At 22.3% G+C, this 24,642-nt stretch overlaps 6 protein-coding genes across 11 annotated transcripts; 4 read left to right on the forward strand and 2 right to left on the reverse strand.

The window, feature by feature from the left end:
• Positions 1–236: 236 nt before the first annotated feature.
• On the reverse strand, positions 237–1,055 carry LOC100578811 (transmembrane protein 223). The gene is made up of 3 exons (XM_016914239.2): positions 803–1,055; positions 557–699; positions 237–459 (listed from the first exon to the last, which is right to left on the reverse strand). Exons 1-3 carry the CDS (start codon positions 954–956, stop codon positions 310–312), a joined length of 447 nt encoding a protein of 148 aa, XP_016769728.1. The 5' UTR covers positions 957–1,055; the 3' UTR covers positions 237–309.
• Positions 1,056–2,237: 1,182 nt separating this feature from the next.
• LOC725612 (WASH complex subunit 5) lies at positions 2,238–8,418 on the forward strand. 2 transcript variants are annotated; one of them, XM_006562860.3, is made up of 17 exons: positions 2,238–2,470; positions 2,666–2,768; positions 2,986–3,177; positions 3,711–3,925; positions 3,992–4,358; positions 4,452–4,727; positions 4,798–5,023; positions 5,145–5,380; positions 5,477–5,728; positions 5,838–6,020; positions 6,090–6,215; positions 6,322–6,494; positions 6,723–6,985; positions 7,079–7,262; positions 7,338–7,558; positions 7,649–7,802; positions 7,872–8,418. In XM_006562860.3, the coding sequence occupies exons 1-17, from the start codon at positions 2,349–2,351 to the stop codon at positions 8,023–8,025; spliced, it is 3,447 nt and encodes a 1,148-aa protein (XP_006562923.1). In that variant the 5' UTR covers positions 2,238–2,348; the 3' UTR covers positions 8,026–8,418. The 2 variants fall into 2 exon arrangements, with proteins under 2 accessions (XP_006562923.1, XP_006562924.1); XM_006562861.3 differs by having other exon boundaries at positions 2,349–2,470; positions 6,099–6,215; positions 7,872–8,025.
• A 1,192-nt stretch (positions 8,419–9,610) lies between these two features.
• LOC102656116 (allatotropin-like) lies at positions 9,611–11,029 on the forward strand. The gene is made up of 3 exons (XM_006562859.1): positions 9,611–9,701; positions 10,424–10,667; positions 10,801–11,029. The coding sequence occupies exons 2-3, from the start codon at positions 10,429–10,431 to the stop codon at positions 10,943–10,945; spliced, it is 384 nt and encodes a 127-aa protein (XP_006562922.1). The 5' UTR covers positions 9,611–9,701; positions 10,424–10,428; the 3' UTR covers positions 10,946–11,029.
• Positions 11,030–11,509: 480 nt separating this feature from the next.
• Positions 11,510–17,841, forward strand: LOC409497 (zinc finger CCCH domain-containing protein 18). 4 transcript variants are annotated; one of them, XM_006562856.3, is made up of 8 exons: positions 11,520–11,786; positions 13,176–13,479; positions 13,647–14,668; positions 14,735–15,228; positions 15,794–16,053; positions 16,233–16,631; positions 16,783–17,163; positions 17,329–17,841. In XM_006562856.3, the coding sequence occupies exons 3-8, from the start codon at positions 13,663–13,665 to the stop codon at positions 17,738–17,740; spliced, it is 2,952 nt and encodes a 983-aa protein (XP_006562919.1). In that variant the 5' UTR covers positions 11,520–11,786; positions 13,176–13,479; positions 13,647–13,662; the 3' UTR covers positions 17,741–17,841. The 4 variants fall into 4 exon arrangements, with proteins under 4 accessions (XP_393004.3, XP_006562919.1, XP_006562920.1 ...); XM_006562857.3 differs by having other exon boundaries at positions 13,198–13,479; XM_393004.7 differs by lacking the exon at positions 13,176–13,479 and having other exon boundaries at positions 11,510–11,786.
• A 1,473-nt stretch (positions 17,842–19,314) lies between these two features.
• LOC551499 (FIT family protein CG10671) lies at positions 19,315–20,930 on the reverse strand. The gene has a single exon (XM_006562854.3). It carries the CDS (start codon positions 20,598–20,600, stop codon positions 19,422–19,424), a length of 1,179 nt encoding a protein of 392 aa, XP_006562917.1. The 5' UTR covers positions 20,601–20,930; the 3' UTR covers positions 19,315–19,421.
• Positions 20,505–24,158, forward strand: DHRS4 (dehydrogenase/reductase (SDR family) member 4). 2 transcript variants are annotated; one of them, NM_001276427.1, is given in 6 exon segments: positions 20,505–20,628; positions 22,446–22,727; positions 22,839–23,016; positions 23,112–23,336; positions 23,464–23,598; positions 23,672–24,158. In NM_001276427.1, coding segments are annotated over 5 exon segments (819 nt in total). In that variant the 5' UTR covers positions 20,505–20,628; positions 22,446–22,614; the 3' UTR covers positions 23,840–24,158.
• Positions 24,159–24,642: the final 484 nt, after the last annotated feature.

Below are 24,642 nucleotides of genomic sequence, written 5' to 3' on the forward strand. Positions count from 1 at the left end.
TATGAATTTCAAAACAAAGAATGTATATTTTATATATATATCTACTATATTAACACATTGAAAATTTAATTATATATATAGAATAGTAATTATTATTTATTTTATATACATATTATAAATTTATATGATTTATATCATTATTTTAAAACCTATATTTTTAAAATCATATCCTAACAATTTTTTATTCCATACGAGATAATAAAAATAAAAAAATGTATAAATTAATTTATTATATATTTAATTCATAATAATTTATTTGTAACATATATAAATTATACAACTTTTACATATATAAATTATACCAATCTTTTACCAATTTTTTGCTTTTCCAACTGTGTAATCAAATAATTTTTCATTTAAAAATGTTCCTTTGCTATCAATAATATAATAAAATCTTCTACCTTGAATTTTCATAGGTAAATAATTCTTCATTTTATCTCTTGCAATTTTAATTTTTATCTTGAAAATAAAAAATATAAAATATGAATTATAAAAATAATTTAAAATAAAAATAGTATTATTTTTATAAATAATAAATTTAAATAAAAATATATACCTTATTAATGGGAAGTGTCATAGTATAATTATTTTTTAATGGGTGATTGGTAATAATCGATACATTATTACCACCTTTATGTAAAATGATGTATTTTATAAATCTATGATTTATTATATAGAATAATATAGTACCAACAGGTCCTAATCATTAAAATAAATAACATAAATAACATAAATAAATTTTTAATGTATTACATAAATTTCAATAAATATAAGAAATTGAATTATTATAAATATTAATTACCAATAATTATAAAATTTATAAAATATACCATATGTAATCCATTTCTTTTGAAATATTCATTCCAAGATATATTTTCAAATAATGTTGATATATATTTTGGGTTATAAGTATTTAATAAGAATAATATACTAGAAATACCCCATCCATAAAACATCACTTTTAATAAAATAAATTCATTTTTAGAATTATTCTTATACAATATTACATTATTTTGGATATTTGTATTTATATATCGTATATTTATATTTTTTTGTTTTTCGTTTTGTCTACACATAAAACAACATACATAATAATATTATTTTATATTTTATTTTATAGATATAATATAAAAAATATTAAAAATTTAATATCATAATTTCAATATATCGAAGTAGTATTTAAACATTTTATAACAAAATAATTTAAAAACTAGTACTTTTTATATAAATTTTATATAAATATAAAGTTATACCTTGTATTTTTTATTTGAAATAGATATTTGGATGAAGAATGAAAAGATTTACAAAAAATAGGACTTTCATATTTATAATTTTGTACCAATGATTGATAAACAAATTTTCGTAACTTACAAAAAGAATTTGATACACTTCTATAAAATATATTTGAAAACATTATAATCGTATGATCAAATATAGTAATCGAGTTAAATTTTTTAAAACAATTTTAATACATTTTCTTTTTAATTATATTTAACAATTTATATTTCTTTTACTTTGTTTGAATATTTGAATTATATTTTCATGAAATAAAATTAATTTAATTTGTAAAATATTATACTTTATATATTATTTATACTAGGTTATATTATTATTGATCTTAATATCATAAACTATGCATTCTATTTATATGATAACATAATTTATAATTACAAAAATAGATATTTGTTCTTTATACAATAATATTATTTGAAATACAAAATATTATGTCATTTCAATAATAAATTAGAATATATATTGAATTAAAAAATTAATACATTTTAAATATATATAATAAATAAAATATAAAAGTTTTGCTATAATAATATAGAAAATAGAATACAATAATATAAAGTACTTTTCATCATAAAAAATATAATATAAAATAGTTATAAAAGATTAAATAATAGAATTTAAAAAAAAATTATATTTTACATTTTGAAAATATTTTGAAAATATAATATTTTTATATTGATAAAGCTAATAATTCTTTAGTATAATATTAAATATAAAAAACATTTATTCATTTGCTTAATAAATAATATTTAATATTTAACAAAATATTTTTTATCTTTATACATTTTAAACTATTTTTTACGTTATGTTATCGATATTAGATATTTTTCGAATTCATAAAATATATATCATCAATATAGTTTTTAAAATATTTTAATGAAATTATTCTTTTTATTAATAATTTATAATTTAATTAATTTGTATTAAATTTAAATATATTTTATATTAATTTATTGAGTTCCTCTTAATTCTTTCATAACAAGATTGTTGACGTTTATTGCTAGAACGATGTCTATGAATTATCAATTGCTCTTATTAAAATAAATAAATGCAAAATGAGTGATTTTTTGACATCTAATAATATTTGTGCGCAAAATTTATTACGATTGGTATCTCGTGGAAATGCTATTATAGCAGAATTAATGAGATTAAAGGACTATGTACCACCTGTATTTAGGTTATTTATATCCTTATAAAGTATAACATATATTTTACTGATAAAATAAATATTATTATTCACAAAAGTATTAATAATAATTATTTTAATAATTTTAAAATATGATTTATATAGTATTATAGACATTATATAGACATTATATGAATTATAAATATATTATACAAATATATTACAGTTTTTTTTTTTATTTTATAGTTTGGATTCAAAACCAATTGTACAAAAATATGGATCTATTATAATTGATTTTATATATTTTAAATCTGTTAGTACTTATGAACAAAAAATAGAAAGTGATCCAGTAAGTACAGATTAAATATTAAAAATATATAATTGACTATAAATGTGTAGTTTAAGATTTATTTTTATTTTTGAATGAAATTTAATTAAATTTAATATATGTAGATATTATTATTTTTTTTATACAATTTATTTTTATTTCAATTTTATTTTATTATATAATAATAATAAAACTTTTTATTTAAAATTATTTTAATTACAAAAAATATTTTTTGTAGATACTTCAAGAAACAGATGAAGAATTACGAAACAATTTTTCTGATATAATTTCAAGATTTTATTTAGCTTTTGAAAGTGTGCACAAATACATAACAGATTTGAATCTTTATGTAGATGAATTAGGAGATGGAATATATATTCATCAATCTATAGATACTATTATGCTCAATGAAGAAGGAAGACAATTAATGGTATTATTATAATTTATAAATATTTTTTACAATTAAAAATGTATCAACAAAATTATATTATTTCTTATTATTTATTAAATTTAAATTAAATAATAAGTAATTGAAAATAGAATATATAATCTTTTTCAATATTAAAAGTTTTCAATTAAGTTAAGTTTTCAATTTTATTTTTATTATTATTTTCTTTATACTTTTATTATTTTTTTTACTAATCTTATATTAAGTATTAAATCTTTTTATTTAATAGTTTGATAATAATAGATAATAGTTTGTTTTATTTAAAACTATTAAAAAATATTAATAAAAACGATAAATAATTAATGTTATAAAATATTACAAATTTAATAATATAATTATTTTGTAATTATTATATATTATTTACATGAAAATTTTTTAAATTTTATTAGTTTATTAATTTATTAAAGGATTGAGTTATAGTTATAAGTTTATATATTATTTATATAATTATGATTAAATTATAATTATATAATTATAATTAAATTAAAAAATAAAAGTTATTGTTATGTTAATAGTGTGAAGCGGTATATTTATATGGAGTTATGTTACTTTTGGTTGATTATCATTTCGAAGGATGTATAAGAGAGAGATTACTTGTATCCTATTATCGATACAATGCTCAACGTTCATCCTCTACAAGAGTAGATGATGTATGTATGTTATTGCGATCAACAGGATTTTCTAAAATTTCTAATAAACGACCTGCAAATTATCCTGAAGACTATTTTAAGTAAGTTTTTAAAATTTTTTCATTTCATAGTGATATATTTTAATATTACTTTCAAAAATTTTACAGAAGAGTATCATTAAATGATTCTTTAATTGAACATATTATTGGGCGTTTACGTTCTGATGAAATATATAATCAAAGTCTTGCTTTTCCACATCCAGAACATCGTAGTACTGCTCTCTCTAATCAAGCTTCAATGTTAGTTATAATTTTATCATTTAAGCCAATCATGTTACATACTCACACAGCTATAATGAGGGAAATAGTAGATAGATTTTTTCCTGATAATTGGGTAATCAGTATTTACATGGGAATAGTAATAAATTTATGTGATTGGTGGTTACCATATAAAGCAGCAAGAACAGCTCTCAATAATACTTTAGAATCATCAAATGTAAAAGTAATTGCACAAAACTATGGTCAAAAAATGAAGGTAATTAGATTATATGAATAAATAAATAATTAAATATATATATATATATATATAATTATATGTATTAATAATTATATTAAAAATTTATTTTAGAAATTAATATCTGAAACAGAAGAAGTGCAATTAGCAGTCACATTAGATGAGAGTACAATAGGTTCTCTGGTAAAATTAGTAAGGGAATGCAACGTAACATTACATTGGATACTTTTACATACAGCAGTGTCAACTATATCATTAGAAGATTCAAAACGTTCACGTATGCTTAAACAATTGATAGTAACTGAAAGCAAATATAATATATCCCATTGTCTTCAATTGTTATTAAGTACTGCTCAGATTGAACAAAGTGTTAAACATTTATATAAACAAGTATGATTAATAGTTTTTGCATTATGTTATTATATGGAAAAATTTTATTAAATTTGTTTTTAATTTCTAGTTATTATTTGGTAAAGAAACTAAGTGGCTCAGAGATAAAAAAACATGTGTTGAACGTATAACAGATCTTGCACAAATATTTGGAGGTAATAAATCACTTGATGGTATTGAAAGAAATCAAAATCTGCATGCTTGGTTTTTAGAGATAAGTAAACATATTGATTCATTACAACAAGAAGATGCAAGAAAAATAGTGCAGTTGGTACAAGCATTAGAAGAAGTACAAGGTAAGTTTAATAAAAAGCAAATTGTAAATTGATTCAATTTTTTATTTTGAATTATATTAACTTATATTAATACATTATAATATGTTGACATTATATTGAATTTTAAATATAATAATTCCAGAATTTCATCAATTAGAAAATAATTTACATATATCGCAATATTTAGCTGATACACGGGAAATATTGCATAATATGTTGCGCACAGGAAACATAACAGAAGATACTATGATAAGTTTGAATATAGTGACAGATTGTTGTTATGCATGGAATATAATGGAATCATTTATTGATACTATGCAAGCTAGCATAAAAGAAAATCCTCCTACTGTGATAAAATTAAAAGCACTTTTTTTAAAAGTAAATTTTATCTTAAATTTTTAATTAAATTTTATTTATCATAGTATATTTTTATTTTTTTTTTTTGTTCAAATATTTATGTTTAATTTATTTCAGATGGCTTCAGCTTTAGAAACTCCTTTATTAAGAGTAAATCAAGCACGGAGTGCAGATTTATCCTCAGTATCACAATATTATAGCAGAGAATTAGAAAAATATGCAAGACGCGTTCTTCAAATAATACCTGAAACTGTATTTGGTTTACTCGCTGAAATAGTGTATCTTGAAACTAATGCTTTTAAAGAAATTCCTACTAAACTGCCAAAAGATAAATTGAAAGATTATGCACAATTAGATGATAGATTAAAAGTATATATATTTTTTTTAATTTTCTTTTTTTTAAAAATATAAATTAAATAAAATTCAAAATAAATTTAAATTTGTTATTTTCACATATAACAATAAAGAATTATTTTAGATGGCTAAATTAACATATGCTGTATCAGTATTTACAAAGGGAGTATTATCTTTAAGAAGTGTTCCATTAGGTGTGTTAAGAGTTGATTCTCATCGTCTTTTAGAAGATGGTATACGACAAGAACTTGTGAAAAAAGTAACATTGGCTTTAGATAGTGGTCTTATTTTTGAACCAAAATCAAAAGTAAATTTTTACTTAAATCTAATTATTATTAAAGTATTTTACTAAAATTTGTGATTAATTAAGAGTAAGTCATTCCAGATATCATTGTTACAAAAACTTCATAATTTAGCAGCAATAATAGATGGTTATCGCAAATCGTTTCAGTATATTCAAGATTATATAAACATTAATAGTTTAAAAATATGGCATGAAGAAGTATGTAAATTTTTAAATATAATAATATATTTATTTAATACATTTATGCTAATATAAATTTGTATATAATATATGATTTATTTTACGATCCTTTTTGTACTTCTAGATAACATATATTATAAATAATGCAGTGGAAGAAGAATGTATTGGTTCTTCTTGGATTTCAGAAAAATCATGGAAATATTTCCACGAAGAAAAACATGTTTCTATTTCAGACAATAATATTACTACTTTTATCGGTAGACTTGCTCGTGAGTTACTTCGAATTACAGATCCTAGGTATATTTTTTTTAAAGATATTTAAATTATAATCTTTTTTCAATATAAATATTATTCAGTACTATTTTTCTATTATAATATATCACAAATATAATATAATATCATATTTTCTATTATTTATCTTTTAAATTATTCGTTTTTTTAAATATATAAGTTTATAATTTAATTATAATTCAAATAAATTATTAAATAGTATTCATTATAATCATATATAATCGTTATTTTTAGAACAACTATCTATATTGAACATTCTCTTGCCTGGTATGATCTTAAAACGCAAACAGAAGTATTAAATTATAAAATTTTTTCAAAAACATTAGAAGCAATTGGTACACCCGGTTTAACAGGTCTTGACAAACTTATTTCATTTTACATTATAACTGAATTAAATAGTATGATACACTATATAGAAAAAAATATTCGTAATAAAATGTGGTCATCTACAATTGATCATTTTGATACAATATTGAATTCTGTGGATGGTCCTAAGGGTATTATTATTTTATAATATATATAATTTACATTATTTATCTATAATAATAAACATTTAATAATAATAATATTTATTAAATATTTGTATTTAGGTAATATATCAAAATTTCACAGTTCTATTATTACTCAAACAAATAAATTTTGTCCTCAACTACTTGAATGGATATTAAGAATTGGGCATTATCAACTTCTTAAAAAAAAAATAGCATATGAATTGAATACTGCTTGTAAATTTGAAGCAAAACATATGGAAGCAGCACTACAAACATTAAATATGTATGCATAAATACTTAAAAAAGTACTTTCTTCTTATATTAATCTTTTTATTCTTCATATTTTTATAATTTGTAGAGCTATATTATTTGAAATTAATAAGCAAAATAATAATGAACAAAATGAAATTGAAAAAAAAGAATTACTACGTGAACTCAATATCAGATTAGATTGGGCTGGTATAAGTAATCCGCATAATAATATTTATATTAAATCGCCAAATATAAATAATATTGCTCTCATTATGTTTTTACTTACTATATTACAATTACCTAAACTTTACTATTGTAAAAACACAGGTAAAAAATTTAAATATTAATAAAATTTTTATTTATATAAATATGTAAAGAACATAAATTAATCATATGCTAATTATAAAATGATCACAGGAACTCTTTTGAGTAAAAGACCTCAAGATCCTCTTGATGCTGTAATTTTTGTTATTGGAATACTAACTATTTTACGTCAATGTACTTTTTCTGCAATGACGCGTTATGTTAAATATCTTTGTATATATATCCTTTCATGTGTTACTTCAGATAGGTATATAAATTTCATATAATATGAAATATAAAAAATATTCATTATCATTAATATTATTGCATATTACAGTGTAAAAGCAGGAAGTGATGGAGAATCCGAGATATCTAATATTTTACATATTTTAGAACTGTTTACAAAATATTCTGGTATATCACGATCACTTATATTTAAAGAAATTCCTATTATTATCATGGATCATTTTCAAGCAAAAACATCTAAATAAAATATAAAAATTAAATATAATATAATTTTTTAGCTAAAAATAATTTACATTACGTTAGAATAAAAAAATAAATATCATTTAATTTGTACATATATTCACATGTGGATCTATATTTTGTACATACATGTACAATTATATGTACATGTATTTACATTTTATATATATATTTTACCAAGTGTAATATAATTTTTTAAAAAATAATTTGCATTACATTAGAATAAAAAAATAAATGTTATTTATTTTCTATATATATTTTCTATACACATGTGGATATTTTGTACATTGAACAATTTGACATTGTTCATATTTTGTATGTAAATATATTTTACATATAGATAATTGTACTAATTTTTGTTAAAAATGGAAAATAAAATTTTATTATTATTATAAAAATCTATAATTATTTTTTAATTTATGAATATATATAAATTAATTTAATTAATATTTATATAAATTAATAATCAAATATTATTTTTCCAGTAATCCTTTTATTCATAATCGACGACAGGTATAAAATTAAAAAATTCTTTAAAATTTTTATTTTTTTTTTTAATATTTATTTTAATTTTTAAATTAAATTATATATTATTTTCAATTAAAATATTTATGATTATTTTATATATTTTAAGTAGATTATAATAATTAACAAATTGTTTATAGTTTGTCATATATTTTATTAAAAATAAAATAAAGATAAAAAATTATTAATGATATTAATAAAATGAAAAATTATGAAAAATTTTTATTATAGAAATATTATTTATTACATGTTATTAATATTAATATAATCTTAATTATAATATAGATTTCTTCAAAATTCAAATAAATGCAAATCTGAAATTGTAACTACTCATATCCGCAATAAGAATTTATATACGCATTGGCGGCTAAACACGCCAAGCGGCGGCGTTACAGCGCGTATCAAATGATTTTTATTTTATTTTCATTTTAAAATTTAATAAAATATTTAAATTCAAACTAAATGTTATGATTATTTTATAATATATTCTATGTTATATTATATTTCTTATTTATAAGATAAATAACATAAACGGTTATAATCTGAACGATTTTTGCCGGCTAAAACGGCCGTTGCTACAAATAGAAGCGTTGACGCTTTTCTTCTTTATAAATTAAAAGAAAACAAAATTTTAAATATTTAATAAAATATTTATATAATTATTAGAAAGCTTATAAAATTAAAATATTTTTTTAATATATTATAAATTATTTTAAATTTTATTAAATTCTTTAACGAAGAAATTATATAATAATATGTTTGATAGTTACATGGGCGGCTTGAACGCTGTTGACGCCGTTAGCGGCGGCAGTAACGGCGATGTTGGTGGTTTGCTACAAAAGAGACTGCAATAAATTTCGAGCTCAGTCTTTCTTGCTTATACGTGCAGTTACATATCTTATTATAATTAAAATATATTTATAATTAAAAAATTAAAATTTTATTTTTTAAACTTTAAATAAATGTTGTGATATTAAAAATACATACTTTATTATTATTTTTAATAATATTGAGAATAATAATGTATTTTCATATTATACTATTTTTTAATAATTTTGTATAATACATTATTTCTATTTTAATGTGTATATATTATATATATTATTTTGCATAATATATTATTTCTGTTTTAATATGTGTATATATATATTTCAATGTAAGTATAATAATAAAAAAAATCTTATTAAAAGATATAAATATATATTTGAAATAATATTATATACTTGATGTAAGTAATTAAAAAATATAAATGCATATAAGTATGATTTATATTTATATTATAATTTTTATGTTTCATCTATAATCGTAATATGTATAAATTTGAATTTCAATTTAATTTTGCAATTTAATACATTTCATAAGAAGTTCATCATATCTATAATGATATAATTTATGCTTCAAATATCAAATACAGAATAGGAATGAAATTATATTAATATTAAATTTGTATTCTTCTTTGATATTATTATAATTTTATAATCATTTTATAATCTCAAATTTAAAATTATTGGCTTATATATAATCTATATAATTTAATATATAATTTAATATTTCGTTCCTATAATTTAACAATATATTTATAATAAAAAAAAAAGAAACATATGGATAATATTTATTATTATTCAATTAATAAAATCATATTTATATAACAATTATTTATATTTTCACATTAATTATTCTATATTAAATATGTTTTTATTAAATCCATTTGTTTCTTTTATATAAAAATTTTGTATATAATTTTAAATTTTATATATAATTTTTATATAAATAAAAATATATAAATTATATATTTAAGAACAATAAATAAGAATTATATAATTTTTACAAATATAAATAATAGAAAAAAATATATATATATATTTTTTTTTAATACAGGAAATATGCGAACGAGCGTTATTATTATTTTGGCTTTTGCTACTGGGATTGTTATAGCTACATCAAGAAATTATAATTATTCTCATTTCATAAAACATGCAGGACCACGAGTAATTCGAGGTTTTAAACCTGAATATATATCTACAGCATATGGTTTTGGAAAAAGACAAAATATTATTGATATCCCAAAAATTAATAAAAATGAACGAATTTTATCGATACTTCTACGTTATTTTCCACAGGGGTATATATTTAATTATTTTATCAATTTAACTATATCAAATTATTTTTGTATAGCAATAAAAAAATATAAATATAACTAAAAATAATAAATTCGAATTGTTTAATATAATTAATCTAAAATGACTTAATTTCAGAATTCCCATAGAATGGTTACTTCAACAAATAAAAACAAATCCAATCTTTGCTATAAAATTAACACAAATATTAATGAATGAACGTACTGATTTTATGTCAATGATGGATCGTTCTAATTCAGAAAGAATAACTTGGCTATATTAAGTCTTTTATTATATGATCATATTATGTACACAATTTCTAGTTATATCTTCTAGTTTAATAAATATGCGATATTCAAAAGTCTAATTTAATGTTGTTAATATTATTTTTTTAAAATTTGTATAATTTAATTTATACAATAAAAGAAATATTAATTAAATATATATTATACTCTTTTATATATTGTATTATTTATAAATATTAATATTCTTTTTTCTTTTAATTAGTTTAGAAAATTCAATTTAAAAATTAGAATATAATTGGTTAAGTTTTGACAAATGATTGTATTAATATTATAAATAATTCGTGATGTAAAATTATTTTATATGTTATGAAAGATGAATAATGAAAATAGTAAATATTTATTATATCATTTTTCGTTATATTTATATTGTTATTTTTTTATGTAAATAAAATTTTATTCAATTTTATTCAATACATCTCAATAATTTTTAATCATAAATAAATCTTATGTGAATTTATATTGTTAAATCATTGTTGCCAACTAATAAAATCTCAAAAATAAGCAGAAGAACAAAAGATATATAGTTTCAGGGTGTGACTACTATCTATCTTAAGAATAATCAATGGTTTACAATCCAGAAGGTCTTTCGGTTTTTGCGCTTTGAGATTTTTCGTTTGTGCATTGTCCTGTTTAAAAACCTACAATAAATAATTGATTTGAGACGTAAAAACATTTAATTTTGGAATAAAATTAATCAGAAAAACAATAAAAGAATAACAAAAACGAAAACTTTATTTCGTGATACTTGAGTGACGCCGGCCACCTTAAGCCTCGGAGTCTTAAAGTCTCGAAAGGCCCACAGACATACGTGCGACAAAGGTAAGAATTCCACGAGATATTTTCAGCAATATATTTTTTATAATTTATATATGAAATTCTATGACATTCCTCGTTTAAAATTCTACAGATTGGTTTGCAATAATATTTAATAATATTACATTGTTAACCTCAAAAATATTTACAATATTTAAAGGAACTTGGAGTTAGTTTAATAACTAATGCGTATTATAGGATTATAACCGCTTCTTAAAATAATTAAAAATTTTTATTTTATTGTATATTAATTTTAATTTTCTTCATTACTTTTGTATTTGGTAATGTTCAAAATTATATTTGTGCATAATATACATATAGTCCTATGTGAATGTGTTGATTTGAAATTTTATTACGGATTATAAGCAATTGCTTGCATATTCTATGAAATAAGAAATATAATTCATGAATATTATGTGAAAACTATTTATAGTATAAAATTACCACCACCATTATTATTGCTACTACTATTATTATTACTATTACTACCTTCCTTCCCTTCCCTCCCCCTCCCCCCCCATTCTCGCTCGCTCGCTCACTCACTCACTCACTCACTCACTCAGTCACTCACTCACTCACTCACTCACTCACTCATATACATAGTACATACATAGATACACACATACACAGGCGTGCGCGTCTATACGCGTATACATTCACTCATTTACGTGGGACTATATTCCAAATATTTTTTTATGATTTATAAATACATATAAATATTAACATTTTCAATGTATCATATTATTCATAATTAATAAGTATTAAATTTAATATTAAAATCTTTAAAAAATTCTTTTTAAATATAATTTTAAAATCTTATTGTTTAGAAACTAATATTAATTTTTATTAAATTTAGAAATGAATATTACATATAAATTTATTAACACTAATTGAGATTAATTTGATTATAATTTTTAAAATATTAATAAAATATTGATAATTCTCATGAAATAAATTTTAATTTAGCTTTTAAATATTATTATTGCAATCTGTACTGTATATAATTAGTAATTTATATATGCTATTGAATTAGTATATTTATAGATATTAAATATTTTTATTTTATAATATTACCAGAGAACTACTTCCTAGTTAAGAAATTTGTATTATAAATAAATATTGTTTAATTTATAATAAATATTTTTTTTGCATTATTTCATATATATTTACAATATCAAATTTAAAAATTACGTTAATTTTCTTATTATTGACTACTGTTATTTGGTTTATATTATTTTTTATATAATTTGTTTATAATATTAAGTTAAATGATTTTTGTTTTATATGGTTTCATTTATATATGATGATAAGTACAATGCTTTAGTTTTTCTTTTCCTAAATTTTTCCTTTTCCTTTTGTTCTTTCTTTTTCCATGCCCAAAAGACATTCTTACAGGTTGAAAGTCCGTTCGTTATAGTTTCTAGTGCAGTACATAACAGTTTGCGGTTTACCGGTATTTCTTAGTTTGTGTTGTGTTCGAGTTGAAAGTTTAAAACGTAAAACAAAAAGTTCGGGGCAAGAAATCTTGAAAATTAACAGTATGTCTTGTAAATGTGAAAAAAGTTCAGTTTGAGTATAAAGTACAAAAGTTATTAGTAAAAAAGTTATCAACGTGATATAAAAAGTATGTTCGACACGGTATGGATTGCTCGCGTTGTGCCTTCAAGAGCAAGTACTGCACAGGCTCTTATTGATACAGGTAAGCCCTGCGATGCTACAGATGCAGATTTTTCAGTGCTACATTTGGTCGGTTCGGCTAAAAAATTCACTTCTCAAGTAAGGGAAATTAACAATTTGTTTAAACAGTGGTCCCATTCTTTGTCAAATCATTATTGTACATATTGTAAAAGAATAACTTATTTACAGGTTAGAATAAGTCATCATGTCAGACTCTGGTTCAGAAAGTTCCTCTTCGGAGGGTTATGATGGAAGGAGAGATCGTGTTACATCTGCTGACAATGTGGCATCACCAAACTTTTCACATCATTCATCTGTATCTGGACATAAATCTAGAGCAAGTTCCATTTCTTCAAGAGAAAAGTCACCTGAATCTGTTTTATCAGAAAGAGATTCAAAATCTCCAAGATATACACCAATATCTCCAAAATCTCAAAGATCTGGATTAGTATCTCCTAGTGAAGTGGGTTCTCCAAGATCAACTCGTAGTTTATCAAAATCGCCACCTACTTCACCAAAATCATATCATTCAGGAAATAATTCTTTGGATTCACCAAGAAGTGATCAGAGTTTATCTCATTCTCCTATACAAGATGAAAGATCATGCCCATCTACTCCTCTTGATTCTAAATCTCTACATCTTGATGATACAGAACCTAAACAATTTGAACTAGAAGTAGATGCTCAAAGATCTGGAGATAATTCTCTTAAATCATATTCTTATAAAAATAGTGAATCAAGACAAAGTTCACCAAAATCTCCAAGATCTGGACGTAGTTCAGCAAAATCATTAATATTATCTGGAAGAAGTTCTCCAAAATCAGGTCCAGCATCTCCTATGGATGATCAAGAATCAGAAAAACATTCACCACCTCATTCCCCACCAACAAAAACTTCATTTAATGAATTGGATGGAGAACAAATTTCTGATGGAGATATTGAAGATGAACCTGAATCAATAACTAAATCAAAACCTACGCCAATTACACATGGTGAAGATTTATCAGATGTTTCTGATTTAGAAAGTATAGATGGAGTTGATGGTACTGAACATGAATCAATACTCAAAGAAAACCAACAAAATGAAGAAAAACACTTAATTATTGAGAAAATAGAAAAAGAAGATAAACATGCACCTGTTGGATTAACAGAAGAAAGTGAACAGTTAGATTTTGAAGCTGATGGCCAATGGAAAGACGAACGAGATGAAGGTAAATAATTTATAAATTACTTAAATTGAAATAAAATATAATTTAAAAAATTGTATTTGTGTTTAGGTGAAGCAGAAGGACCTATTATTAAAGAAAATAAAGACAAAGATGAAAAAGATGGAAAAGATAAAGATAAGGATAAAATGAAATTAAAAGATAATGATGTAAATGATAAAGAAGAAGGAGAAGAAGATGGGGAAAAAGTAGAATCTGAATTAGAAGAAGGGGAACTTAGCGATGGCGATGATGCTCGACCAGAAGAAACAGAACCAAGACCTGTTTGCCGTTTTTATAACCGAGGTCAATGTACATGGGGAGTTAGTTGTAGATTTTTACATCCAGGTGTAACTGATAAGGGTAATTATACCATGTTTGATATGGTAAGGCCAATGGCATATCCACCACATACAGTGGCTGCTCCACATGAATTTAGACCACATATTGATAGACCAAATATAGTAAGACCATTACCTGGATATGGAGCACCACCACATACACCAAAAATAGAAGATCTTCCTACAGAATCTGCATGGGAACGTGGATTACGACATGCTAAAGAAGTAAGTTTACATTTTGCTTATCTTTAATTTTCTCTTGAGATTTGCTTTATTTTAAAGAAACCATTTATTGTTTTTTTTCAATATGAATTATTACATATAATTGTATAAAAAATATTTTATATATAACTTGAACAATTTTAAAAAATGAATATATTATAATAAAAATTATTTATACAAGATATTTTCTTTCTTTTCTTTTTGAGTTTTCATCAAATATATTTCTTATATAATTTTATTTTATTTGATTATAATTTTTTTTCTATTATTATAATAATTTAATTTTGAAATAATTTTGGACTTTAAAAAAAATATTGAAAGTTCAAAAGAAAATGATATTAGAAAAATTATAATATAAGAAAATTATAAATATTAGAAAATACTTTTTTCACAATGGATATATTTTTTAATATGTTAATATTAATATGTTTTTCATATTATCATAATTAATAAAAATATTTTTAAGCAAAACACTTTTTAAAATAATTATAACATAATTTTTATAAGACATTTTTATAAGAAATATTTTTTTTATATTATTTTAAATTATATTTATCTATTTTTATAGATGATGCGTAAAGCAAATAAGCGTAAAGAATCAGATATGGACTTTGAGGAAAAGAAAATGAATTTAAGCTTAGGACAAGATGAATTAGATAGAGAAGCAGGATATTATGTAAGAGCAGCTAGTCCAGAACCACCTGTTGAAAGATGGCCACCTAGAGAGGCACCTAGAAGAATACCACCACCAAGACTTACACCAGAAAGATATATCGACGATCCTGATCCTTATTATGCACCACCTGCAGCTCCTCCAGAATATTACAGGTAATAATTACAATATTTACTATTCATCAAATTCATAAAATAATTTGAAAGTATTTATTATTTCGAATGAGACATTTAAGACAAATAGAAATTTGCTATTTTCATTTAAATATTTATCATTCATAATAATATTTCATAATATTCTAAAACAAATATTTAAATATCTTTTTTCTTTTAAGGAGAGTACATTATAAAACAGATTCTCGAGTTACTACTGAATATAGAGAACGTATAGATTATCATGCAATACCTCGTGGAACACCTCACTCCGTTTCTCCACCACCACATACCAGAGAAAGAGAAAGAGAAAGAGAGCGCGAACGTGATAGAGAACGAGAATATTATGAAAAATATGAGAAGAAACATAAACGTCCATCAAGAGAGGTTATTGTAGAACGTATTCCGCCAACAAAACCTTGGCGAGAAGAAGAACCACCACCAGAAGAAAGGAGTAGAGGAGATGAATGGGCAGATCCCTGGATGCGCCGGAAGTCTCCAAGTACAGTACGTCGAAATACATCATCTCGACGATCACGAAGACAATCATACTCTTCAGGCTCTTCATATTCGTCAACAAGGTAATTTTTATTTTTAATTTTAATTAATAATATTACTAAATATTTTACATCGTTAATTGAGAGATTATTTAAATTGTAATCGAATTTTTTAATTTTTTTTTTTAATATTTATATGTGAAAAACGTACAAGTGTACTGTATGCTGTTTTTAGTTCTAGCCGTAGCTCGAGCCGCTCTAGCTACAGTTCTTACGACTCCCTATCCAGGTCCCGCTCACCATCCCCTCCCTCTAGAACCCGTGGTGCTGGCAAAGGGAAAGCAGTAGTGACGTCGCCACCTTCTAATCCTCCAACGATTGCAGCTACTGCACCTCAACGAGGTGCCATGTTAATGAATCCACCTGCTCCTTCTCCTCGTCCACCTAAAGGTTCCATTTCTCCTACAACTGGTACACTTCATCGACGTGCTGGTCTTAATCCACCTGCACCGAGTCCACTTTCTTCTCATCAACGTCATCACGAAAAAGCAAGAGATAAAGCTGCGATAGCAGCAGCTGCAGTAGCAAAAGTTATTAAAAGTCGATCAAGATCGAGGTAAAATATGTAAAAATCAACTAAATAAAATATATAGATATTTTAAATATATAGATATTAAATTAAATAAAACTGGCAAAACACAATATTTTTATATATATGTAATAATGTATATGTACATATATACATATTTAATATATATATGTAAAAAAAATATGTTTTTAGGTCATCGCATAGTAGTTCAGGTTCAGAAAGCAGCGGTAGCAGTAGTGATTCTAGTGAGTCGAGTTATTCGTCTTCTTCCAGTGAAACACGTCGTAGAAAAGGTTCCACTCCACCGGTAACACGAAAAGATTCCAAGGGTATTGATGCTTTGAAGCTTAGTGGTACTAAACAACAAATCAAACTTACATTAAAACCAACAAGCAATACTACAACTGTGAAAAAAGTTGATCGATCTGCTTTAATGGCTGGAAAAAAAAGAGGCTTAGAATCACCACCATTAATTGACAGTAAAGCGAGCGTTGCTGCAGCTGCAGCCAAAGCTGCAAAAAAAGCAAGTTCACGACGAGAAGAATTATTAAAACAACTTAAAGCAGTAGAAGATGCAATTGCGCGTAAGCGATCAAAAGTTTAATAATACAACATATATTAATTATTTTAGAAATATGTATGTATACACAAACGCAAACACAAATATTTCCTATATATAATTAGCTGCTATAAAGTAGCATGAGATAAAAAAGAGATATTTCATATTAGGATAAAAACATTTCTAATTTCACAAATTTTTCTAATCACAATGTTAATATTTAACTTTTGAACTTCTTTTTTTCGCTAACATGTAAACATAAATCGAACAAATATAATATTATATTACTATAGTTTCTTCATTATTGAAGATTGAAAACTATTCGTGTTTCGTTACGTATGTACACATACATCTGTATGTGAATGTAAAAACTTCGAATCATACATTTTCTTTAAAAGTTAAATGGTCATAGTAATTTGTAGAAATAAGATAAAAATAAACTACAAAACGACGTCTTAAAACTGCCAAATACACGTAAATAAAACGTGTAATTTATTTATATATGAAAAAAAATTCTGTTGAAATATACAATATATCTACAATCATAATAAACTTAACATTTTTAAATAGATACAAACAAGTTTGATAATATTCAACGACAATAAAATGTCGCGCCAATATAAGTATTTTACATTATCTTTTTTTTTTTATCTTGGACAATTTATCTTGAACAAATTAAATTCATTATTATAACATTAGCATTATTAGTTTATTCAGATCGTTAAGAAAAATAATTCATTAATTTTAATATTTTTATCTAAGGAAAAAAAATATATTATTAAAGAGTGTGTATATTTTATATAACTATTTTTATGTTACATGTGTAATTATAAAAATCACAAAAATTTTTCATTATAAAAAGTGAAATATATAATATGGTTAAATAATTTTATTACACATAAATAAATTTAGTGGATAAATTTAGAGAAGTTTGTTAAAAAAATATTTTATTTCATATAAGTTCTAATAGGATAAAACTTTCTGCAAATTATATAGTAGTAGTAGTAGTAGTAGTAGTATATATATATATATATATATATCTATATATATATATATATATATATATATATATATATATATATACATAACAGTAATAAAATAAAATTTGGAAAAAATAATAAAGAAAAAAATTTTTATTACAAATATTTTATCGACTAATGGAACAAACATTTTGTTAACAATAATTTATTAAGTTATAAATTACAAAACAAGATTACAAAATGTGCATAATGATAATTATATACACATACATACTAATTAATTGAACAGTCCATAAAGAGATAGAACAATTATTTTGTTTGATATTTTATATATAAATTAACAATAAATTATACAATGAATAATACATACTTATTTAGATTTCAATTAAGAGAAAAAAAATATAGCTTTCATTCAATAAAATTATTCAATAATAAATACAATTTATCTAAAGTTCAAAGTATTTATATTAAAATGTTGCATATATGATATATAAAATATTATTTTATTAGCACTGCATTTCATTTTTATTGATTTTTAAATTGCTGCATGAATTAAAAGAATAATTATAGAATTATTTTAAATAATTTAAATTTAATTAATTTAAATTATTTAAATAATTTTAAATAAATATAATTATCTCAGGATATTACATTTTTATATTTAATATATATACATGTAAAAAAATTACATAAGTATTAGAATTATTGATCAATCCTATTATCAAATGTGAAAACTAGAATTTTTGTTATGTTCTCAGAACAGTTATTTCGGAATCTGATTGCCTATTAATACCGCTATCGATATTTTCCTGACTCGTACGAATAGGAAGTCCCATAAATCTATTAGTACCATTTAATGTACTACGTCTCGATCTAATTAAATTATTGTCATGGGTTTTTACCTCATTATATTTGAATAAACCATCGCCAGGTGCAGGCAATGTGCTTTTTGAAGATTTATACCACCATTGATACGTAATGTACCATGTTAAAACGGCGGCTACACCTCCAAGAAATTTTTCTATCATAATATGATAATAGAGCATTGTAGATATTAACATAGTATCCCAAAGTAATTGTTGCAATGTCATTGCAACAAAAAGACCTCTTAAATAGGGCGTAAGTGCTTTATGTGCTTTTTTTAAAAATTCCAAATCAGAATTCGAAAGATTTCGAAGCGGTCCAGTATTAGGTTCATTTGGGGTAATTCGCGAATGTTCTTCGCGCATAATTAAATCCTTTATACCTTCCCATCCAACCAATGAAGAACCTTCTTCTGCTAGAATTAAGCTTGAATACATAAGAATAAATGTATGTCCAGATATATCAAAACCACTCCAAAATTTACCAGATTGAAGACATTTTGCTTTTGTCTGTAATTGTATATCTTTTGTACTAAGACATCGACCATAATTGGTTTCAATATAATTAAATAATTTTATCCATAATATCCACGCAATTGTAGCTAATCCCAATCTAGCAAGATGTTTTAATAGAATTGATCTACGACCACAGCCAATTGTATGTGCAGTTAATGCAACCCATGGAACAGTTACACTCAATAACCATCCCCATCCCCATTTCACAAAATATTGATTAAGAGCGTTATCTGAACGTGAAAAATAAGTTCTTGGCATAGCGATAAAATCTGCTATTAGTGATACTACAAATATCGCACCACAATATATAGTAACTTTGAGTCTTGTATCAAAGAGTAGAGATTTTTTACAAACATGTAAAAACATCGTTACAAGTATGAGACCTATGGAGCTTGGAGCAGCTGTTGGTCGAGTTCCGCCTCTGTCTTCTTGGCTTGAATTTGGACGAAAATTTAGACGACTCGACCTTAAATTACTAGCCGATGATCCGAACATCGCGGAGCTACCGGATGATGAATGCATGCCTCTTCGTTTTCCTGTAGCCATCGTATTATCAATTTGGGGGTTATCATACGTACGTATTAATATTTAAAAGTTACGTTATATTGCTGCATGGTAAATTAATTCCTTTTACACAATGAAGGTTAACTTTTAGCTGTTTGTATCCGTTTCTACATGCAGCTGAAACTCTTGTATGCACAAATTTAGATATTATCAATAAATATAAGATAATACCCGTTATTGTAAATAGTATTACATACACTGTATGCTTTGATTACATCGACTTGCTCTGTCATCCAATAGCCTTTCACTTATACTATCATCAAAAATCTACAATATTGCTCCATTAAGTCTACAATTAAACTTCTTTCACATAACAATATAAATATTATCGTATTCATTTATGGATATTGATAATTTGTATTTAATTATAAATTCAATAGAACTGTTTAGTTAGCGATCGTTTCATTGAATTTTTATACGATTAGTATTTATATCATATTTTATTATCATATAATATTGATATTTATATTGCCATGTGAAAGAAGCTTAAGACTCAAAACTCTAAATGGTAAGAGAAAAATGAAAATGCATCGTATAAATTTAAGAATAGATTTTAAATAAATTTAATTAAATGTTATTAGAGCAAACCTTATTTAAACAATGTTATTAATATCCAATGTATTTTTTTTTGTTTCTCAAAAATAACCTCGAAAATATAAAAGATCTAAAAGGAGAGGATTAGGATTTTTTTATTATTTTAGTATTATTCTCAATAATAATATTAATTTGGCTCAGAATAAGATTGCAATATTAGAAAATTTAAAATAATACAAACTCTAATTATTTTGTTTTTATTTTAAATATTTTATTTTTAAAAATCAAAAATCCTCATTTCATCAATTTATCGATTAATGATATTATTTCATAAATTAGTTTTGTGATAAAAATTAAAATATTGAAGATTATATTTTTCAAAAATAAAATCATATTTTTTTTTAAAATATCTGAATTTAATGTTTTCTAAAATAATATTTATATAAATAATAAATTTTTTTCAAATGTTTAAAAAATATATACGAAATAACAAAATTGCAAAATAAGTATATTTTGCATACATGTTAAATTTTAAACTATAAAATAATTTGTAAAGTAATATTTTGTTTATAATTTTTTATTAAAATTATATTCATATTTGATAACAGTTTTTATTAATAATAGTTTTATTAGTAATAGTTTTTATAAGTAATAGTTTTATTTATAATGGTTAACTATTTTGAAAATTACAAATAGCAAAAAATAGATTCAACAAATATAGCGAAAGCATTGTTTTCTAGAAAGTTCTATAGAATATTTCAAAATTTATTCTTATGCTCTTGTTGCTTTTATTTGTTTAAATTTTACCGCTGTTTTGGAATGATTTTGCATTAAACCATTTGCGTCATATATCAGTATATTATATTTTACAAAATAATTTTCTTAAAAATACACTGTAAAACCAATGATGTTTATATGTTATATTAAAAATTAAAATTTATTGTAATTTTGAAAGACAAATAATGAAAACTATTCATTTGTTATGTTGATTACGCGCCAAGAATAAATATAGATAAAACTAATAATTAAAGAAAGAAATAAAATAAAAATTGAAGAATCATCTTTAAAATATTACAAATGAAATTAAATAAAAAAAGCAAATAAAAGAAAAAAAATAAAAGATGATTTAGTATTATTTTTTGAATATAAAGAACATTTCTCATATAAAGAATGTAAAATAAAATAGAATAAGAATTAAAGATCTACGCCATCTCTCGAATACTTTTAAAGATAATTCTTTGAAAAAATATATTCTTTTTTTATTTTTCTATCTTTTTATTTTATTGTTTTTAGAACATGAAGCATACAAGAAAATGATAATGATAATGATATGAATATATTACATTATATAATATTAATACATATCAATATATAGCTATATTGATATCGTCAAATAAATGTAAGAAATCAAAGTAGATTTTATATAATATTTTTATTTATATTTTTGAAATAATTTATTATAATGTTACGTTCTTCGATAAATCGATCTATGCAACAAATTAATCGCAATTTATCAGAAATAAAATATAAACGGCTAGAAGGAAAAGTAGCAATTGTTACAGCATCAACACAAGGGTAATTTTCTTATAGAAATTATACATTCAATTTTTTTCGTTATATAGAATAAAATTTATTCCATAATTATATTAATAATTATATTATTTAATAAAATGTAATTTGTTATAGCATTGGTTTTGCAATAGCAAAACGTTTAGCTGAAGAAGGTGCTAAAGTAATGATTAGTAGTCGTAAGGAAGAAAATGTACAAAATGCTTTAAAGGAACTTAAGTCTAAAAATTTAAATGTCTGTGGTATGACATGTCATGTTGGCAAAAATGAAGATAGAAAATCTCTACTTGAAAAAGTAAATTTTTTATTTATTTTATTTTATAAATAATGAATTTATAATATATTTTTTTATAAAAACAATTTAATAATGTAAATAATTTAATAATGTAGACCATACAAGAATTTCATGGTTTGGATATTCTAGTATTGAATGCAGGTATAAATCCAAGTGCTTCCACTTTTTTTGAAACTTCAGAATCAGTATGGGATAAAATTTTTGAGATTAATGTTAAAAGTACATTTCTTCTATTAAGAGATTCCTTACCATTTTTAAGAAAGAGCAAATCAGCATCAGTAATACTTTTATCTTCAATAGTCGGATATTCACCATTTGATGTAAGTAGTTATATTTAAAAAAATTTTTCTTATTTTGCATAATGTAAAATAATCTCTATATGTAATTTCACAAATAATTTACTCATTTATTATTTTTTTTTTTTAAATATGAAAATGAATATTAAAGATGTTAGGTGTATATTCTATTAGCAAAACAACAATATTAGGAATTAATCAAGTAGCTGCTAATATTCTTGCACCTGAAGGAATTCGTGTTAATTGCATAGCACCTGGTATTATAAAAACTAAATTTTCACAAATAGTATGTATATTTATAATTTTTTTCTAAATAGTTTATTATTTAATAATATTAATATAATATATGTATTTCATAGCTTTATGAAAATGAAACAGGGGAAATGATGTTATCAAAAATACCAATGAATAAATTTGGAAAATCAGATAATATAGGAAGTGTTGCTGCATTTTTAGCAAGTGATGATGCTTCATATATTACTGGTGAAACTATTGTTGTTGCTGGTGGAATGCGAAGTAGACTTTAAATATATTTTATGAAACTTTTACACATTATTTACATGTTATTAAAATTATATTATTTTTTAATATATAAATATTACAAATATTTTTGAAAATTTTGCAATTGAAATATGAAAATATTATTTTTTTTTTAATAATAAAGAAATTATGCAATAAAAAATATTGATTTTAAATTATAATTTATTTAAATCTGAATATAATTAAAAAATATATTTTATTTAAAAGTTATATATAATATGTTATTTATAATATAAAAGTTATTATAATATATATGTGTACACACGCGCGCGCGCATGCATATAATATATATATATATTATTGAAATTATTTATTATGTATATAATCAGAATTCTATTTATGTTTTATGTTTTTTTATGATGATAATGGTAATGCAAATATGGTCAAAATACAATTTAAAAGAAAATATGAGTCATAAACGTAATAGTTCTTTTTTTGGATTAATAGAATGAATCGTAAATGGACTCATTATAGCAATTAAAGTAACCTATGAAATATAATTTTTTGATTCTATAGATTAGTAAAATCGAAATTATATTTATATTTTATTCGTTAAATATTATCAGAAAATAAAAAAATATATCATTCGTATTTGATTCGGTAAAATTTTATTTATTAATTTATTTAATCTTATTATCCAGAAATGCACAAAATAATATTTTTTATAAAATATTTATCACAGTTAACAACAAAAATATTTGTATATTTAAAATAGATCAATTATAATGAATTTTTAAATATAATGAAATGATTAGTTTTTTAGAAAATTTTTTACTTTTAAAACTGATAA

Source organism: Apis mellifera, linkage group LG10 (genome assembly GCF_003254395.2).
Source record: "Apis mellifera strain DH4 linkage group LG10, Amel_HAv3.1, whole genome shotgun sequence".
In the NCBI taxonomy this organism is placed as follows: domain Eukaryota; kingdom Metazoa; phylum Arthropoda; class Insecta; order Hymenoptera; family Apidae; genus Apis; species Apis mellifera.

What these genes read in the sequence shown, in the direction of transcription:
- LOC100578811 (XM_016914239.2), bottom strand. Translation starts at nt 956, where the DNA reads ATGTTTTATGGATGGGGTATTTCTAGTATATTATTCTTATTAAATACT. An exon ending in TATAAATTTTATAATTATTG is followed by an intron (nt 700 to 802) that starts GTAATTAATATT and finishes TTTAATGATTAG; the next exon opens with GACCTGTTGGTACTATATTA. An exon ending in TGACACTTCCCATTAATAAG is followed by an intron (nt 460 to 556) that starts GTATATATTTTT and finishes TTTATTTTCAAG; the next exon opens with ATAAAAATTAAAATTGCAAG.
- LOC725612 (XM_006562860.3), top strand. Translation starts at nt 2,349, where the DNA reads ATGAGTGATTTTTTGACATCTAATAATATTTGTGCGCAAAATTTATTA. An exon ending in TTCTGTGGATGGTCCTAAGG is followed by an intron (nt 6,986 to 7,078) that starts GTATTATTATTT and finishes ATTTGTATTTAG; the next exon opens with GTAATATATCAAAATTTCAC. An exon ending in TTACTATTGTAAAAACACAG is followed by an intron (nt 7,559 to 7,648) that starts GTAAAAAATTTA and finishes AAATGATCACAG; the next exon opens with GAACTCTTTTGAGTAAAAGA.
- LOC102656116 (XM_006562859.1), top strand. Translation starts at nt 10,429, where the DNA reads ATGCGAACGAGCGTTATTATTATTTTGGCTTTTGCTACTGGGATTGTT. An exon ending in CTACGTTATTTTCCACAGGG is followed by an intron (nt 10,668 to 10,800) that starts GTATATATTTAA and finishes ACTTAATTTCAG; the next exon opens with AATTCCCATAGAATGGTTAC.
- LOC409497 (XM_393004.7), top strand. Translation starts at nt 13,663, where the DNA reads ATGTCAGACTCTGGTTCAGAAAGTTCCTCTTCGGAGGGTTATGATGGA. An exon ending in GATTACGACATGCTAAAGAA is followed by an intron (nt 15,229 to 15,793) that starts GTAAGTTTACAT and finishes CTATTTTTATAG; the next exon opens with ATGATGCGTAAAGCAAATAA. An exon ending in GCTCCTCCAGAATATTACAG is followed by an intron (nt 16,054 to 16,232) that starts GTAATAATTACA and finishes TTTTCTTTTAAG; the next exon opens with GAGAGTACATTATAAAACAG.
- LOC551499 (XM_006562854.3), bottom strand. Translation starts at nt 20,600, where the DNA reads ATGGCTACAGGAAAACGAAGAGGCATGCATTCATCATCCGGTAGCTCC.
- DHRS4 (XM_016914214.1), top strand. Translation starts at nt 22,615, where the DNA reads ATGTTACGTTCTTCGATAAATCGATCTATGCAACAAATTAATCGCAAT. An exon ending in GTTACAGCATCAACACAAGG is followed by an intron (nt 22,728 to 22,838) that starts GTAATTTTCTTA and finishes AATTTGTTATAG; the next exon opens with CATTGGTTTTGCAATAGCAA. An exon ending in TCGGATATTCACCATTTGAT is followed by an intron (nt 23,337 to 23,463) that starts GTAAGTAGTTAT and finishes TGAATATTAAAG; the next exon opens with ATGTTAGGTGTATATTCTAT.